Source organism: Rhincodon typus, chromosome 4 (assembly GCF_021869965.1).
Source record: "Rhincodon typus isolate 14 chromosome 4, sRhiTyp1.1, whole genome shotgun sequence".
Taxonomy (NCBI): domain Eukaryota; kingdom Metazoa; phylum Chordata; class Chondrichthyes; order Orectolobiformes; family Rhincodontidae; genus Rhincodon; species Rhincodon typus.
This window is the reverse complement of record NC_063335.1, coordinates 2,267,827-2,285,768: the sequence shown is the minus strand read 5'-3', so window position 1 is coordinate 2,285,768 and position 17,942 is coordinate 2,267,827. Positions and strand designations below refer to the sequence as shown.

At 41.8% G+C, this 17,942-nt stretch overlaps 1 protein-coding gene across 1 annotated transcript in view; it reads right to left on the bottom strand.

Annotated features, from left to right (window-relative positions):
- bmper (BMP binding endothelial regulator) overlaps positions 1-17,942 on the bottom strand; it is a 46,230-nt gene that overhangs the window by 20,025 nt on the left and 8,263 nt on the right. The window contains exons 3-5 of the mRNA XM_048595605.1: positions 11,954-12,053; positions 1,629-1,711; positions 220-310 (exon numbers count right to left, since the gene is read on the bottom strand). Coding sequence (XP_048451562.1) covers positions 220-310; positions 1,629-1,711; positions 11,954-12,053 — 274 coding nt within the window. The remainder of the gene's footprint in view (positions 1-219; positions 311-1,628; positions 1,712-11,953; positions 12,054-17,942) is intronic.

The window sequence follows — 17,942 nt, the reverse complement described above, 5'->3', positions numbered from 1 at the left end:
GAGAGAGTGTGTGTGAGTGTGAGTGTGTGTGTGTGAGTGTGTGTATATGTGTGTGTATGTGTATGTGTGTGTGTATGTGAGTGTGTGTATGTATGTGTGTGTATGTATGTGTGTGGTGGGGGGAGAGGAGGATTGGGGGTGTTGGTGGAGGGGTGGGGTTGGGGTTAGTAAGGGGAGGTTAGTCCTGTAGCTCTCTATGTCCCAGTAAAGGTGGATTACCTTGACACACTGGGCAGCACCTTCCCTGCTGCATGATGGGGTTTTTACAGTAGACCACACACAGTATCTCTGATTCTGTAATGACACCTTCCTGCGGGTAAGACATGAAAGACAGATTGTTATGTCCGGTTTACACTGCACTGATTATGATTCTGTGTCTGCGCAGGTTCCAGATCACCACACCAGCTTGACATGGCTTTCTTTGATCCCTCAGAAAACCAAAGCACAGGGGGAAAAAAAATCCAAACAACAGGTATAAACATGAGACTGGCTTTAATATGAAAAAAAGGACACATATTTGCATGGAAAATAAGTGAAATCCAAGGAGACACCACAAATTTTCACAGTTCCCTGTGTGACTGGATTAAATACTGCCTGCACTTTTGTTGCTGTTAACTTTGATATTTCAAAACTTCCTGCTTCCTTCAACCTTGTGCAAATGGCAATCAATATTTAGCTAAACTCCACTTCATTAATCGATCCTCATGTTCTGTGAGAAGCATCTGTAATTAGTTGTGTCTCAACAAAACAACAACTACACAAAAAAATGGTTCAAAAATTCAAGTTAGAATGAGGGAGGAAAATCTTTTGCGTTTATATAGCATCTTTTACAACCTTTTAACACTCCAAAGTGCTCCAGTCAATAAGGTAGCTTTGAAGTGTAGTCATTGTGTAAGAAAGGAAAATATTGAGAATGTCATGGGCCATTTTATTGAACAGTTAATATAACAGAGTGGCTTGCTCTGCCACTTTAACGGGCATTTAAAAGTCAATCACATTGCTGTGAAGCTGGAGACATAAATGGACACAGCCTGGATAAGGATGGCGTGATCCTTTCCCTAATAGTTACAGAGAAATATATAAATTGTGCAATAAAAAAACAAGCCATTCAGCCCAAAAGGTCTGTACTTTGTTTTTTCTCGACGTGACCTTGTCCACACCACTTTATCCAATCCTAACAACATATCCTTCTATTCCTTTATCCCATAAGATCTAGCTTTGCCCTTAAATTGTGAACTGCTGCAGTATTTAAAGTGTTGCAGCATCTTAAAGGCCCTATGCATTGTCTGAGTTTTTGAAACAATACATCACCTTCTTCGCCCAGAAATAGTGACAGGGCAGAGATGCAGCTGTAGAAGTTGGAACTATACACAGGAGGGATAAGCTGGTTAGAATGGGGTGTTAGAAGTCTCTCAGGAAAATTGATTGGTCATTGGAGGGAGATATCTAAGCCTGTGAGCACCAACTCCAAAAACCAATGCATGATCACTCAACACCAACCGTTAACTAAAATTCCCTTCTTAAGTATTAACTTTGTATCACTCGAAGCACCCATTACATCCTCACCATTCAATCCAGCCAAACACATTAATATCTGATTACACACATGGGGCAGAAGGAACACATACCTGACATGTCCGCATTATGCAGGGCTTGGAAGGTACAAGCCAGGCTGCTGAGCTGTTGTATATCTTCCCACCAAACATGCATTCTTATGGAAAGAGGAGACAAAGATATGGATCAGAAACAGTCAGCAGATCCCAGGAACCATATGAAGGAATGTCACAAGGAATTACTATAGAGTTGAGAAAGAACACTTAGTCCTTTTGAAAGTTATTACTGAACCTGCTTCATAATTTACATAACATTTATAAAAAACACAAATATAGAACAGACATTAAATATATATTCTACAGAATAATTTTCAAACCAAAATAAGTTTTTTACACAGAGGCTGGTGGGTACCTGGAACTCGCTGCCGGGGGAGATAGTGGAAGCAGATACTATAGTGACTTTTAAAGGCCGTCTTGACAAATACATGAATAGGATGGGAACAGAGGGATACAGTCCCCGGAAGGGTAGGGGGTTTTAGTTGTGACAGGTAGCATGTCAATGCAGGCTTAGAGGGCCGAAGGGCCTGTTCCTGTGCTGTAATTTTCTTTGTTCTTTGTTGTTCTAAATCAATATTAAAAAGACAACGGTTCAGCTGATACAGTGAAGTTGTAGGTGGCTTTTAAAAGAGCTGTTGGGTTTGGATCTGTGTGTTTTTTCATGAATGTGGTGTTTCATTTGGAGCTGGTGTACTTGGTCACCACCTTTGTGTCCTCTGACATGGTTTTTACCTTATAAGTGCCTCATTCTAGTTCACAATAATTCACGGTATCCAAACAATTCTCCTAATTATTTCTTTGGTTCTTCTGTCTATTATCTTAAATAATTCCCAAGGCTTTTGCCTCCATTGCTCAATCTCAAACTTATTTCACGCTTTTTGTCAAAGTGGTTACATTACTCCTGAAATTACCTTTTACCAAGTTGAATACATGTCCCCTACCAACTCTCTTTGTCTTGGATGTGAAATTGATACATAGTCCTGAATAAAATGGGGTAAATATCAGGTCTGTGTTAAAGATATTGCCTTTGGAGATCCTGCCCCACCTCCCTGACCAACTACTTCAGCCTTTGATTGATTTGCTGGTCAGAAAGTATTCTATTTTAGCATCCTGCAACATGCTGAGATTTTAGAAGCAGCAGCCATTCTAACCTGTGTCTCATTTAAACTATTACAGCAATTTTACTTATTCCCAAATGCAAGAATCAATTGGTGAATCTGAGGTTGTAATGTTCGTAGATATGTAAATTTGAGAACAGTTTCTGCCTGTTAAATATGATTGTGGTACTAACACTGCAACATTGCCCCTAAAGATAGTTGGGCTGATTAATAAGTGATGAGTTACTGAGATTCATTTCCACAATTGGCGCATATCTCATCACAGTTCACTGAGAGCCTCTCATTAATAATATAGAACAATTTCTGAGAAAGCTTGACACTTCCTGACATTTCAATGTAACCAATCTGAATTTGCTCCATATCCCACAACCCTATTCTCTCCAGAAACATGCATAGCTATTATTAGAGATAGTAGGAACTGCAGATGCTGGAAAATCTGAGGTGTAGAGCTGGATTAACACAGCAGGCCAAGCAGCATCATAGGAGCAGGAAAGCTGCTTGGCCTGCTGTGTTCATCCAGCTCTACACCTTGTTATCTTAGCTATTATTAGAACCTATTTCTACAAGTTGCCTAAATCACATTCACCGGGAACTCATTCAGATGTATTATTCTGAGGGTGGATAGGGTCGTGGCTGTTAACGGCATTGTGAAAGCTGTGGAGGAACATAGAATTTAGGATTTAGGAACTGAATTAGGCCAATCAGCCTTTTAAGCCTGCTCCACCATTCAATAAGATCATGGCTGGTCTTAGTAAAAACTGAAAGAACTACAGATGCTGTAAATCAGGAGAAAAAATAAAGTTGCTGGAAAAGCTCAGCAGGTCTGGCAGCATCTGTGAAGGAAAAAACAGAGTTAACGTTTCGTCAGAAGGGTCACCGGAACCGAAACATTAACTCTGTTTTTTCCTTCACAGATACTGCCAGATCTGCTGAGCTTTTCCAGCAACTTCTGTTTTTGTTCCTGACTAGTCATGTCTGTTTGCCCAGTAATCCTTTACCAAAAATCTATTTCGCTCACCTTGAATAAATTCAATAACCCAGAGTTCTGCTTTCTAGGGAAAAAAATTCCAAAGACAATCATCGAACAAGCTGTCAGAATCTACCCCGTCAAGTCCTCTTAGGACCTTACATCTCACTGAGATCACCTCTCATTTTACTGAACTCTAGCATGTAAAGGCCCAACATGCTCAATGTTTCTTTGTCAGAGGAATAAATTTTTATCTGTTCTCTAAATTGCTTTGTGATTACATCCTTTTCCAAATCAGAAGGCCAAAAACGAACATATAATGTGATCTCAACAAGATGATCAGAGGATTAGACAGGGTGGACAGTGGAAGCCTTTTTCCTTGGATGGTAGTGGCTAGCACGAGGGGACATAGCTTTAAATTGAGGGGTGATAGATATAGGACAGATGTCAGAGGTAGGTTCTTTACTCAGAGAGTAGTAAGGGCGTGGAATGCCCTGCCTGCAAAAGTAGTGGACTCGCCAACTTTAAGGGCATTTAAATGGTCATTGGATAAACATATGGATGATAATGGAATAGTTTAGGTTAGATGGGCTTCAGATTGGTTTCACAGGTCGGCGCAACATCGAGGGCCGAAGGGCCTGTACTGCACTGTAATGTTCTATGTTCTATGTTCTAGACCTTTTACAACCAAAGCAAACATCCCTACTTTTATATTCCAATCCCTTTGCATTAACTGGCAACATTCCATTTTCCCTTATAAGTGCTGTACCTGAAAACTAACTTTGTGTGACTCATAGACAAGCACACCCAGAACCTTCTGTGCTTCTAAAGTCTGGAATCTCTCTCAGTTTAAACAGTATCCTGTTGTTCTATTCTTGTCAAAGTGGACAAGTTCACATTTTCCCACAGTACATTCCATCTGCCAATGTTTCCCCACTCATTTAATCCATCTATATCTCTCTGCAGACTCTCTACCTCCTCTTGACAACTTATTTTCATAGCCTATTATGAGGGGCATGGACAGGGTGAATAGAAAGCAGCTGTTCCCCTTAGTCGAAGGGTCGATAACAAGGGGGATTAATTTTAAACTGAAAGGCAGGATGCTTCGAGGGGATTTGAGGAAAACCTTTTTCACCCAGAGGTTGGCGGGGGTTTGGAAGGCACTGCCTGGGATAGGTGAGGTGGAAAACCACACAACCTTTAAAACGTACTTGGGTAAGCACTTAAAGTGTCAGAATATTCAAAGCAATGGGCCTACTGCAGGGAAGAGTGACTAGTGTAGACAGTAGTATATTTTTGGCAGCATAGATTCAATAGACTCAGAGTCATATAGCACAGAAACGGACTCTTTGGTCCAAATTTGGCTGACCAAACATCCTAAACTGATCTAGTCCCATTCGCCAGCATTTGGCCCATGTCCTTCTTAACCCTTCCTATTCATATACCCAACAAGATACCTTTTAAATGTTGTAATTGTGCCAGAATCCACCACCTCCTCTGGCAGCTCATTCCCTACAGGCACCACCCTCTGTGTGAAAAAGATACTCTTCAGGTCCTCTCCATAAGGTCACCCCTCAGCCTCCAACAATCAGGGGAAAATAACCCCAACCTATTCAGCTTCTCCTTAAAGCTGAAACCGTCTAATCCAGGCAATATTCTTGTAAATCTTTTCTGAGCCCTTTTAAGTTTAACAACATCTTTCCTAAAGCAGGAAGACCAGAATTGAATGTATATTCTAAAAGTGGCCTAACCAATGTCCTGTACAGCTGCATCATAATGTTCCAAATCCTATACTCAATGCTCTGACCAATGAAAGCAATCATGCCAAACACCTTCTTCACCACCCTGTCTACCAGCGACTCCACTTTCAAGGAACTATGTACCTGTACCCCTAGGTCTCTCTGTTCCAGGGCCCTATCATCAAGTGTATAATTCCTGCCCTGATTTGCCTTACAAAAATGAAACACCACAAATTTATCTAAATTAAACTCCATCTGCCCCTCCTCAGTCCATCGGCCCATCTATCAAGGTCCCATTGTACTCTGAGGTAACCTTCTTCACTGTCCACTACACCTCCAATTTTGGTGTCATCTGCAAACTTACTAACAATACCTCCTATGTTCACATACAAATAATTTATATAAATGACAAAAAGCAGTGGATCCTGCCCAGATCCTTGTGGTCACAGGTTTCCAGTCTGAAAAGCAACCCTATGTCTCCTGCCTTCAAGTCAATTTTGTATCCAATTGGTTAGATCCCCCTGGGTTCCATGTGACCCAACCTTGCTAACCAGGCTACCATGATAGGCTGAAGGGCCCGTTCTACACTGTATGATTCAATGATTCTATCTTGGTGTAATCAGCTTATTTAGCTACCATACTTTTGAGTCCTTCATGAAAGTCATTGACACAGCCTGATCCAAATGGAACTCCACCAGTCACAAGTTGTGTTTCCTGTTAGCTAACCAACCCTTTATCCATGCTAATATGTTACTCCTTATTATGTATAAACACTTATTTTGTGATTGTTTTAAGTTCCTCCTTCCCTTTCACTTTGTGATTTTCAAATATCTTCAGAAAGTTTTCTAAATCTTCTACAATGAAGACAGACAAAATATACTTCTTCAACATCTCCATCATTTCCTGGGATGCCATCATCAGTTTTCCAGACTCATGTTCTGGAGGATGAACTCTAGCTTTAGTTATGTTTTCCTATAGAAACACAATCCTAAACTATTGAATTTAGCCATGATGATGCATCTTTCTCAAAGATAGTTTCTTTGTCACTGTGATATACCCTTGTTGTTAAATATTTCTTTAAAAATCTGTTGTTGTGCCTCTGCTATCCCACCTTTTAACCTAATTTCCCAGTACTCTTTAGCCAGCTCTGCCTTCATACCATTATGTAGGTTTAAAACACTGGTCTTAAAACAAACTTCTTCCCTTGAAATTGAACATGAAATTTTACCATATAATGATCACTTTCACCTGTCTCATTGTTCACTATCAGATCTGGGATAACCTGCTCCCTAATTGGCCCTAGAATGTACTGCTCAAAGAACTTGTTCTAGATACACTACTATGTTACCTCTGCTCAATCTACATGTAGATTAAAGTTACCCATGATCATTGTGACATCTTTCTTATATGACCCAGTTATTTCTTCTTGTAACTTTGCCCTACAATATAATACAGTTTGGGGAAGGGTGGGAGGAGGTGGTAATCTCACAAGTGACCTCCTATTAGCATTCCTATTTCTTATTTCTCATCAACCTGATATTATATCTTTAATGAAATAAAGCTAGCACCTTTTCCTAGCTTCCTGGCATTTTAATAATTAAATATGTTTCAATATTTAGGTCCCAGCCATAAACACCTTAGAATCATGTCTCTGTAATGGCTATTAAGTCACGTACATCTGTTGTTGTAGGTGCCATCTGTTAATCCATTTTGTTACAAATGCTGCATGCATTCAGATACAGAATCATCAACTCTGCCTTTTTATTATAGGGCCTTTTATCCTATGGCCTTATCTGCCAGTACATTTTTACGTTTGTACAGTCTGTCCCTATGTACCAAGATCTCATTATCGTTACTCTGATTTATTGCCTGTTGTTTTCCACTGACTTACTACATCTCTTCATACATACCCCCTTCACCCCACTATTCAGTTTAAAGACCTCTCTACTTCCCTTGTTAAATGACTCATCAGAACACTGGTCTCAGCCTGGTTCAGATGGAGATCATCCTATTGGGACAGTTCTAATTTTACCCAAACTAGTGCCCATGAAATGAAACCAGTGTCCCATGAATCAAAGCCCATTTCGTTAACACCGGTCTTTCTTACTTATCCTGTGCAAATGTGCTAGTGCCTCAGGTAATTTGAATTTTTGCTTTTTATTTTAGACCCTGGCTGATCATACTCCCTTTGTAGAAGCTATTTGCTACCTATGTTATCACATGGACCATGACAAATGGACCCTACCTCTCCCGTTGCAAATTCCTCTCCAATCCTGACCAGATGTCTCAAGCACTGGTACTGGCAAGAAACTTCTTCTGGGCTCACTCTCTAGGCTGCAAAGAATTGTGTCTTCCTGAAGCAAAGACCTGAACCATCCCCACCCACCACCACTCTCCTCCGCTTGGCCGAGCTTGTCCTCACCCTCAACAACTTCTCTTTCAACTCCTCTCATTTTCTTCAGGTAAGAGGGGTTGCCATGGGTACCCGCATGGGCCCTAGTTGTGCCTGTCTCTTTGTGGGGTATGTGGAACATTCCTTGTTCCAGTCCTATTTCGGCCCCCACCCACAACTCTTTCTCCGATACATCGATGATATCATCGGTGCTGCTTCCCTCTCTCGTCTGGGATTGGAAAACTTCAACAATTTCGCCTCCAATTTCCATCCTGCCTTCACTTTCACCTGGTCTATCTCTGACTCCTCCCTTCCCTTCCTCGACATTTCTGTTTCCATTTCTGGGGATAGACTGGCCACTAATATCCATTACAAACCCACTGACTCCCACAGCTACCTGGACTATACATCCTCACACCCCACTTCCTGTAAAGACCCCATCCCATTCTCTCAGTTCCTCCATCTCAGTTGCATATGTTCAGATGAGGTCAACTTTGAGAAGGGAGCCTCCAAAATGAACACATTCTTCCTCAACCGAGGATTCCCCAGCTCCGTTGTCGACAGGGCCCTCAATTGGGTCCGACCCATCTCCCGTACTTCTGCCCTCACCCCTTCTCTTCCCTCCTGCAACAGCGATAGGGTTCCCCTTATCCTTACCTACCATCCCACCAGCATCCACATCCGGAAGATCATCAGATGCCATTTCCGCCACCTCCAGTCAGATGCCACCACCAGACACATATTCCCCTCCCCACCCTTGTCCGCCTTCCGCAGGGGCTGTTCCCTCTGGGACACCCTGGTCCACACTTCCTTCACCCACAACACCTCCCCACAGCCCTACGGCACCTTCCCCTGGAACCGGCGAAGGTGCAACACCTGTCCATTTACCTCCTCCCTCCCCTGTATCCAAGGGCCCAAACATACCTTCCAGGTGAAGCAACACTTCACCTGCACTTCCAAGAATCTAGTCTACTGCATTCGGTGCTCACAATGTGGTCTCCTCTACAGTGGGGAAAGGAACCGTAGACTTGGCGACCGCTTTGCAGAACATCTACGTTCTGCTCACAAAAAAGACCCTGAACTATCTGATGAAGGGTCTAGGCCCGAAACGTCAGCCTCTCTGCTCCTATGATGCTGCTTGGCCTGCTGTGTTCATCCAGCCCTGCACCTTGTTGTCTCGGATTCACCAGCATCTGCAGTTCCTACTATCCCTGAACTATCTGTTGCCTACCACTTCAATGCACCACCCTGCTCCCTGGCCAACATCTCTGTCTCGGCTTGCTGCAGTGTTCCAGTGAAGCCCAATACAAGCTGAAGGAACAACACCTCATTTTCCGCTTGGGGACCCTACAGCTCTCCGGACTCAATATTGAGTTCAATAATTTTAGGGCCTAAACTCTCCCATGTCCCAGCCCCTACCCCACACACCAGGCTTTGTAACCACATAGTCTGCCATTACACACCCCCTGTTGTTAGTCACTAACAGTCCCCATTAACAACTACTCACCCTCCCAGTCTGATCGTTAGCAACTCCTTTGTCTGTCCAACTGTCTTTCTCTCTCTTTGGGCTCTATCCTATCGTTTACTCCCTACCCCACCAACCTCCCTATTTTCTGCATATAAACTGATGTTTTCCCAGCCACTATCAGTTCTGAAGGAAGGGTCACCAGACCCGAAACGTTCACTCTGTTTACTCCTTCACAGACCTGCTGAGCTTTTCCAGCAACTTTGTTTTTGTTCCTGATTTACAGCATCCGCAGTTCTTTTGGTTTTTAAAGAATTGTGTCTACCCAACTGACTGTACAACATTTACATTCCTAATAACTCCAATAAAATATTTTCTTAAATAAAGGGACCAAAAGTGCTCACAGTGCTCCAGATGTTGTCTCACTAGCACCTTGTACAGCTGCAGGAACACACTAACCCCCTTGAAGTAAGGGCCCACATTGCATTAGCCTTACCAAATATCTGCTGGACCTGTGTGCTAGCTTTCTGTGTACAGCCCCAATTCCTTTTGTGTTGCAGCTTTTGCTGTTTTTCTCCATTAAATAATACTACATTCTTTTCTTCTCCCTTCCAAAATGAGAAGCTGCACATTTCCCACATTGTACTCTATTTTCCAACTTTTTGCCTGCTTACTCAACCTATCAATATCTCCCTGTAAACTGTTTATATTCCTCTTGCGATTTGCCTTTCCACATACTTTTGTGTCATGGAGAGAATGTAGCAGCTGAGGTTATTCTTAGAACAGAGAAAGTTAAGGGGAAATTTAATAGGTTTTCAAAATCATGGAGGATTTTGATAAAGTTAATCAGGAGAAAACGTTTCTACTGGCAGGAAGATCAGTAACCAGAGGACACAGATTTAAGAAAATTAGCAAAAGAAACAAATGGAACATGAGGAGAATTGTTTTCATGGGGTTGTGGTGAACTGGAATGCTTTGGCTGAAAGGAACATGAAAGTAAATTCAGTCGGCGTTTTCAAAAAGGGATTTAAATAAATGTGTGATGGGAAAGAGTATGGGCGTAAAACTAAGTGCAGAGCTCTATCAAAGACCTGGGAAAGGTATGAATGGCTAAATGGCCTCCCTCTGTGTTATATGATTTTAAGGTTTTCATTTCCCTGATCATTTCTGAATTTTAACTCTATATTCTGAATGCTAAGAAGTGAACAATGATGGAAGAGGCAGATGTGGTTCACAATGGGAGTTGAGGTCAATTCAGGAAATAAAGGAGGTATTTGTTCTTATAGAATCCTCTGATGGGGTGGCACCGTGACTCAGTGGTGAGCAATGCCAGGGGCACAGGTTTGATTCCAGCCTTGGGTGACTGTGTGCAGTTTGCATGGTCTCCTCGTTTCCTCCCACAGTCATATGTAGGTTAGGTGGATTGGCCATGCTAAATTGCCCTGTAGTGTCCAGGGATGTGCACACTAAGTGGATTATCCATTAGAAATGCAGGGTTACAGGGATTGGTGGTTCTGGTTGAGATGCTCGTTGAAGGGTTGCAGCAGACCCAATGGGCTGAATGGCCTCTATCTGCACAGAATGGATTCTATGATTCAAACACAAAATATACCACTTAATATCTTTTGTCTTAGTGAATCATGACTGTATGAAGAAGTTTGGTCTGACAATTTGAAACATAAACAGAAAGTACAAGATACCTAATCCATGGCAGTTCTGTGTTGCCATAAATGTTTGTTAGGAACCTGACTTCCAACAATTGTATAAGATATTTGGCCCAGTGAGTGAAAGGGTAGCACTCTATCTGGAAATGCCTACAGAACTGCAAAATTTAACACCAGGGCACGACAGGCAGATTTTGCCTCAGGCTCAGTCTGAAAGCAACGACAAATTCACAGCCCTGCCGGTGGAGCCCTCCCAACTGAAGGAGAAGGTAGTAAAGGGAGGACAATAAAAAAAATCAGTGTAACTCAATGTATCCCCAGCTAAAGCCCCCAACAAAGTATTAGCATTAAGTCCAGAAAGGTTCTGTCATAATCCCTACATGGCCTGTTCCAAGTGCAGGGACCACAGCTGGGCATCACAAGTAACTTCCGTAACTCTGGTTTCAGGGATGAATCATTCAGGGATTTCACATTTTGCTATCCTGTTGGGAAATGTGTATATAGGAGAATGTGTTTCTACACAAGTGTATGAGAGTCCATTTGTCCATGTGTGTCTGTGCATGGCAGAGTAATTACTGCTTGTTTTTTATTTTCCGTGCTGGTACTCAGCAGGAATTCACAGAGACTGACTGCCCATTGGGACAAGTTACCAGGAAGTTCTGGGCTCAAGGCAAAGATTGTATCCTTAAGAATCGAGGAAAGCAGGAAGAAGCAAGAGAATAATTTTTAGTCCTGATAATGGTCAGTGACCTAGGGAGGTTAAGTGAGGGTGGTGATCAGCCCAGGCCTACTAACGCTGTAAATGCTGTGTAAGGTGGGGGAAACTCAATAAAACATTGAAAGTTCTTGAAGAGAAAAACCCATTACTGCAGCATGTTGTCAGCTGTGTCAATTCAAACCTTCCAATAGAGAGAGTCAGAACTACACAGAATAATGTTGTGCCTGCACACAATCAGAAACACTAGTCAAATGTTGAAAAGGAGGGAATGTTAAAGCACCTTTGCATTTTTCACAACAACCTCCTCGCTGTTTGACAACAAGAGCGCAGTCTTTTGGCAGTGGAGGACATTTTTCTCTTGTACATCTTACTTCTTTGTTCTGTGAGTAAAAAACAAACAGAATCATTGACAATAAACAGGACATCATATTCCCACTGGTTTATAAACTGTTACATGTATAAAAATATAATTAACAGTGCAAGGAAACTATCAAAACCAACAATTCCAATAAGAATTTCTAAAAATAAAGATTGATCTTTTCTGATTTATTGGCCTGAATTTCCTGGAAGATTCAGTACAACTATAGTGTAAGTGTAACACAGTGCCAGTATTTTCACACATCTATCACACAGAAACAGGCCATTCAGCCCAATGGGTTCATGCTGGTATTTATACTCCACATGAGTCTTCTCACAGCCCATCAGAATATTGACAGCATTTTGTTTCTTGCAAGTTAATTTGTGTATAAATGATTTAGATTAGAATTACACCAATTTCCTTGGTTATTCTCAACTTTTCCATCAAAACCATGTGCTACTTATTTGCATAACCCTGCCCACCATGCAAAAGACTAGCCCTAGTGATCTTCTACTTATTCCTGTAATGCAGATTTACTCCAAACATTTAGTCTAAAGTCAACTGATTCTGGCTTGACTAGGATTTCTGGAGTTTGATACTGATTTTCTTCATGACTGATATGAAGTTTTTGCCTTGTGAATCAACAATATACCAAACTAGAACTAGTGCCATCACTGCACCCAAAGGTTTTCAAAAGTCCCCTCCCCACTCACTCACCCAAGACCACATTTTAAGAAGTATGAAGCAACTGAATTGGGTTTGCCAGTCAGGTCTGCCCAGCTCTGCACAACGATGCAAGAGGAATGTCAGGTTCACTGCAGTTGACTGGAATTGGTTCTTGCAGTACTACAGAGAAAGGAGCTAGCTGTGTGGTGAGCTTCTGACAGACAAGCAAACAAAGTGCTGGGAGCTGTGTGGGATCCAGGTGCAGTGCCAGTGAGGTTAAAAGAAGCAGTGATAGTGGAGAGGTGCCAGAAGCAGACTGACCAGCAGTGGAACAGTTTCAATAAAATCAAAGTATGAAGTCACAGCAGCACAGATAGACAATTTGTGGCTATTTCTCTGTTGTCGCTTCTAACTAAATATTTATTTAAGTTAAGAATATAAATAAAGCTTAAAATATTGCATAATTAATATCTTAGAACTTCAAAAATAAACCTTTTCACTTGATAGAATTAAAGAGTTCTGATTGTTTGCCTGATGTGAGAATTTTTCTAGTGTATAATAAGAAGGACTAACAGTAAACGAAAAGCAAAGGTCTATACTCTGTTTTGTTGAGGTATGCTGGTGAGCTCAGGTCCATGATTAGCATATCCTGCCCGATGTGGGAAACTGCCGGTAGTCTGGATAACCATGTGTGAAGGAGCTGCCTCCGGCTTGAGCAACTAAATCTCTGGGCTTTGGAGTTTGAGCAGCAGCTTGGAGCTGTGCAGTACATTCGTGAGGCTGAGAGGTTCAGAGGTAGCACTTTTCTGGACACGGTCACCCTACATCATAAGGAATTGCAGGCACTGAGGGAATGTGTGACCACCAGACAAATGAAGGGGAGCAGGCAGATAGTGGGGGAGTCTCCCGAGTGCATCTCACCTGAAAAGTGTTTTTTCAGTCTTGGGAAATAGTGAGAGCTCTGTGGAGGTGAGCCAGAACCAAGGCCATGGCACTGTGGGTGGTCCACCTGCTTGAGGTGGTGGGTGGGGGGAGCAGGAAGAAGTGCGGAAGGGCAATAATGGTAGGAATTCATTGGTGAGAGGCCACAGATGTGGCACCAGGATGGTATGTTGCCTCCTAGGTGCCAAGGTGAAGGATGTTACGGTATGGCTGAGGAACCTTCTGAATGGGGAAGGCGAACAGCCAAAGGTCATGGTCTACATTGGGACCAGTGACACGGGACGAAGGAGAAATGATGTCCTGCAAATAGATTTTTAAAAGTTTGGTAGGGAATTGAAATGCAGGTCTTTGAAGTAGTAGTTTCTGGATTACTCCAGTGTCCCACAGCAGTGAGTATCCGAATAGAAGGATAGAGCTGATGAACGGAGAGATGGTGCAGGAGGGAAGGTTTCAGGCTCCTGAGGCATTGGGATCATTTCTAGGGGTGGTGTGATCTGTACAAATTGGATTTGAACTGAAACAGCTACAACATCCTTGAGGGGAGGTTTGCTCATGCTGTAAGGGGGATGGGATGCTGATAAGTAGTTCAGAGGGGAGAGAAACAACAAGGAATTAGAAGTTAAAACTTTGGAAAGCAGAGGAAACATATGCTAGATAAGGAAGCAATGAGTTCAGCAAAGTGAAGCGGGATATATTTTAATGCAAGGAGCATAAGAAATTAGAGAAATGAGCTGAAGGCACAGTTAAACATGCAAGAGCATGATAACACAGCTATGACCACATAGGGGGATGATCACAAAGTTTGCAGATAGCATGAACATTAGTAGAGAGGAGGTTAGCCATAAACTGCTGAAAGGTATAAACAGATTGATCAAGTAGGCAGAGCAGTGGAAAATGGAAGTCAACCCAGAGAAATGTGACTTAATGCACTTGGGGAGGGCTATTGGGGCAAGGGATTACACTGTGAATAATAGGGGCCTGGGAAGGACTGAAGATGACAGAGGCCTTGGTGTGCATACACACAGACCCCTGAAGGTAGCAGGACAGGTAGATAATAGGATTAAGAAGGCATCTGGGATACTTGTCTTCATTAGCATAGATTACAAGAGCACCAAGGCTACGTTGGAACTGTATGAAATGCTGGGTAGACCACAAGTGGAATATGCTGTGCAGTCTGGTCACTACATTTCAGAAAGGACGTGACAGTTTTTGACTGAGTGCGCAGAAGATTTTACAGGAGGCTGCCTGGGCTGGAGGGTCTGAACTGAGGAAAGATTGATTAGGCTGGAGTTGCATTGTTTAGAGCAGTGAGGGGTGAGAGGCAATCTGATGGAGATGTATAAGATTACGCGGGGCTAAGGTAAGGTGGATAAGATGGCATGTTTTCATTAGAAGGGGTATCAATGACCAAAGGACATAGATTTGAGGTAAGAGATAAAAGGCTGAGAGGAGAGTTGAGCAGAATTATTTTTAAACCTAGAAGATAGCAGAGTCTGGAACTCAGTGCCTGAAAAGGTGGTCGAGTGAGAAACTCTCATAACATTTAAGCAGTATTTAGATATTCACTGGTATTGTCAAAATGTCCAAGGCAACAGGCCAAGAGCTGGAAAATTGGATTAGCATAGTCAGATCTTTGTTCATTGGCATGGACACAATTGGCTGAATGGCCTCATTCTATGCTGTAAACATCTATATGTCTATGAGGAAAAGGAGGATATATAGCAATGGATGCTGAGAGTGAGATGCCAGGCTAGTGACTCCAGTCAACTCACTATTGTTCCTACAGATAGAACATAAGAACATAAGAACTAGGAGCAGGAGTAGGCCGTCCAGCCCTTCGAGCCTGCTCTGCCATTCATGGCAGTACATTTGCAATTATTATACTCCAGCATATTCCATGGCATAATAGCGGGGCTTAAAGAGTTAAATCACATGGAAATCTAGGACTCTCATTTTCTCTGGATCCTGGGGGTCAATTCATGATGCACTGTTTTCCATGTTGGTTTCTCAACAAAGAGGTGAAGGCAGAATAAGTTCTTTAAGTTCCAAGAATGGTCAAGTGTAACTTTCTCCACTGTCCGATGTATGAAGTATAAAACCCGCATTGATATTTTTTATTGCTAGTGTTTAAGACATCTGCAGTCGAGTTAATAAATTTCAACTCTGGTCTGCCATAAACCACGATAGAAGGTTGAACCAAATTCCTTTGCGATGGCATAAACCTATATTTAGGTTTGCAATTCTGCATTCTATCTTTCGTGAAATCAATAAAATTTGAGTAACATCTGTGTCAAATTCAGTTAATGAAGTGGTCATGAGAGAGACGGAATTCAATAATTATATGTTATACAGCAAGCTCCAATCACATGTTTCATCAATGCAAAACCAATGATTAATGTAATAATGAGCCATGCTGCAGATTGAGGACTGCATATTAATACCAGATTCCTTTCCCTGTCTTATTAATGAAGGCTATCATTCATGATTCATCACTTGCTAATAAAAAAGATCGCAGTGAAGTTATTCCTTCTTGCAAACAAAAAATAACTGCCACAAGTTTGCATTGTTTGGTTCGTGACCTTTAACCTATACAGGAAATGGATTGATGATTGCTCTAAATTCATTTCTCTTAGTTAGTTAACCTCACTGCATAGTTTATTTGAGAAAATCTTTATTATGGGATTTTCTGAATAAACATAGCTGTGCTGTTGTCACTGTGCCATTTAGGCAAGGAAAGTTCTTAATTTAATTGTGACTTTGTTAAGGGTTACCCAATAACACTGAGTAGTTCCATAATTGGTTAATGAGCTATGGAAAACAAAACAGGGCATCAGGACTACCAGCTAGTGGCTCCTGTGTTGGGCAAATGTCAGGTCGTTTTTAACTATGTTGTTAAAACTACAATCTGGGCTAGTTCCACAGACAGGCAGATCTGTAGATTAACATGAATCCCTGCCTGCAAGACACAAGGGTAATAGCACTCAAGAAACGCACCCCATAAAAACAGTTCAGCAACATGCTATTTCCATGAAGGTCATGAGGATGCGGTTGTCTAGCTGCATAAGACGAGAAAAACATTTAACAACATTAGTATGGTGAAACTATTTCCTCTGGAGGGACATTCTAGATCAGTGGTGGAGGAATTGAACAATCTCAAAATGAGCACCATTGTTTAACTTCAGCATTCAGGAAATCCCTGTTGGTCACTAGGATAACATATAAAGAGGTCTTCATGTCCACTCTCTCCTGAGTCCTTACTTCAGGCATGAGGTGGGTAGCTGTGCGTAGGACAGGGTTGGGTGTGAGTATGCCATAAAACTTACTGTAGAAACAGGACATTCAGCCTAAACAATGTTTTACGATGCACACAAATCACTTTCTATCCTTCCTCATCGAACACTATCACCATATTGTCCCATTTCTTTCTCCCTCAAGTGTTCACTCAGTTTCCCCATTGATGCATCCATACAATTCAACTAAACCACTGTCTGTGGAAATAGGTTCCACAATCCCGCCACTCTAAGTCAAGAACTTTCACCTGAATTCCTGATTGAATTTATTAGTGGCTGGCATTTTCATAGGTGTTAATTCTAATCTCCACTGCAAGAGGAAACATCTCAAATTCTATCCAATGAAACATTTTGTAATCTGAAAGACGTCTATCAGGCCACTCTGCAATCTTCTCTTTTCTAGAGAAAAGGGAAATAATTTGTTTAGTCTTTCCTGTTGGCTAAACTGTCTCATATCCTCAACTGATTTGCAGATCGGAAGGTTGTTTTCTGAGAACAATATGGGCTTCAGCCAGTACAATTACTGTTGGGGTCTCTGGCACAGTTAACATTTGTTGCACATTCCTAATTGCCCCTGTACTGATCAGCACTCTAGGCTATTTCAGAGGGTAGTTGAGAGTTGACCACTTTTCTGTGAGTCTGTAGTCTCATGTGAACCAAACCAGGTAAGTATGGAGATTTCCTTCCCTAATGGACATTAGTAAATCAGATAAATTTACACAACAATTAACAATGGTTACACATTTACCGTTAGACTAACTTTTACCTACAAATTTTATTGAAATCAAATTTCACCATCTGCTTGGCAGAATTTGAACCTACATTCTGGGAACATTAACCAGGACACCAGATTACCAGTCCAATGACATCAGTACATCACTGTTCCCCATATACAGGTTTAAATAGAAAAGTAAAATTCAAATCACAAAATAAAATATCTGCACATAGCAACCAGGGTCCAATACCCTGATTGAATCAGAGATAGTAGGAACTGCAGATGCTGGAGAATCCGA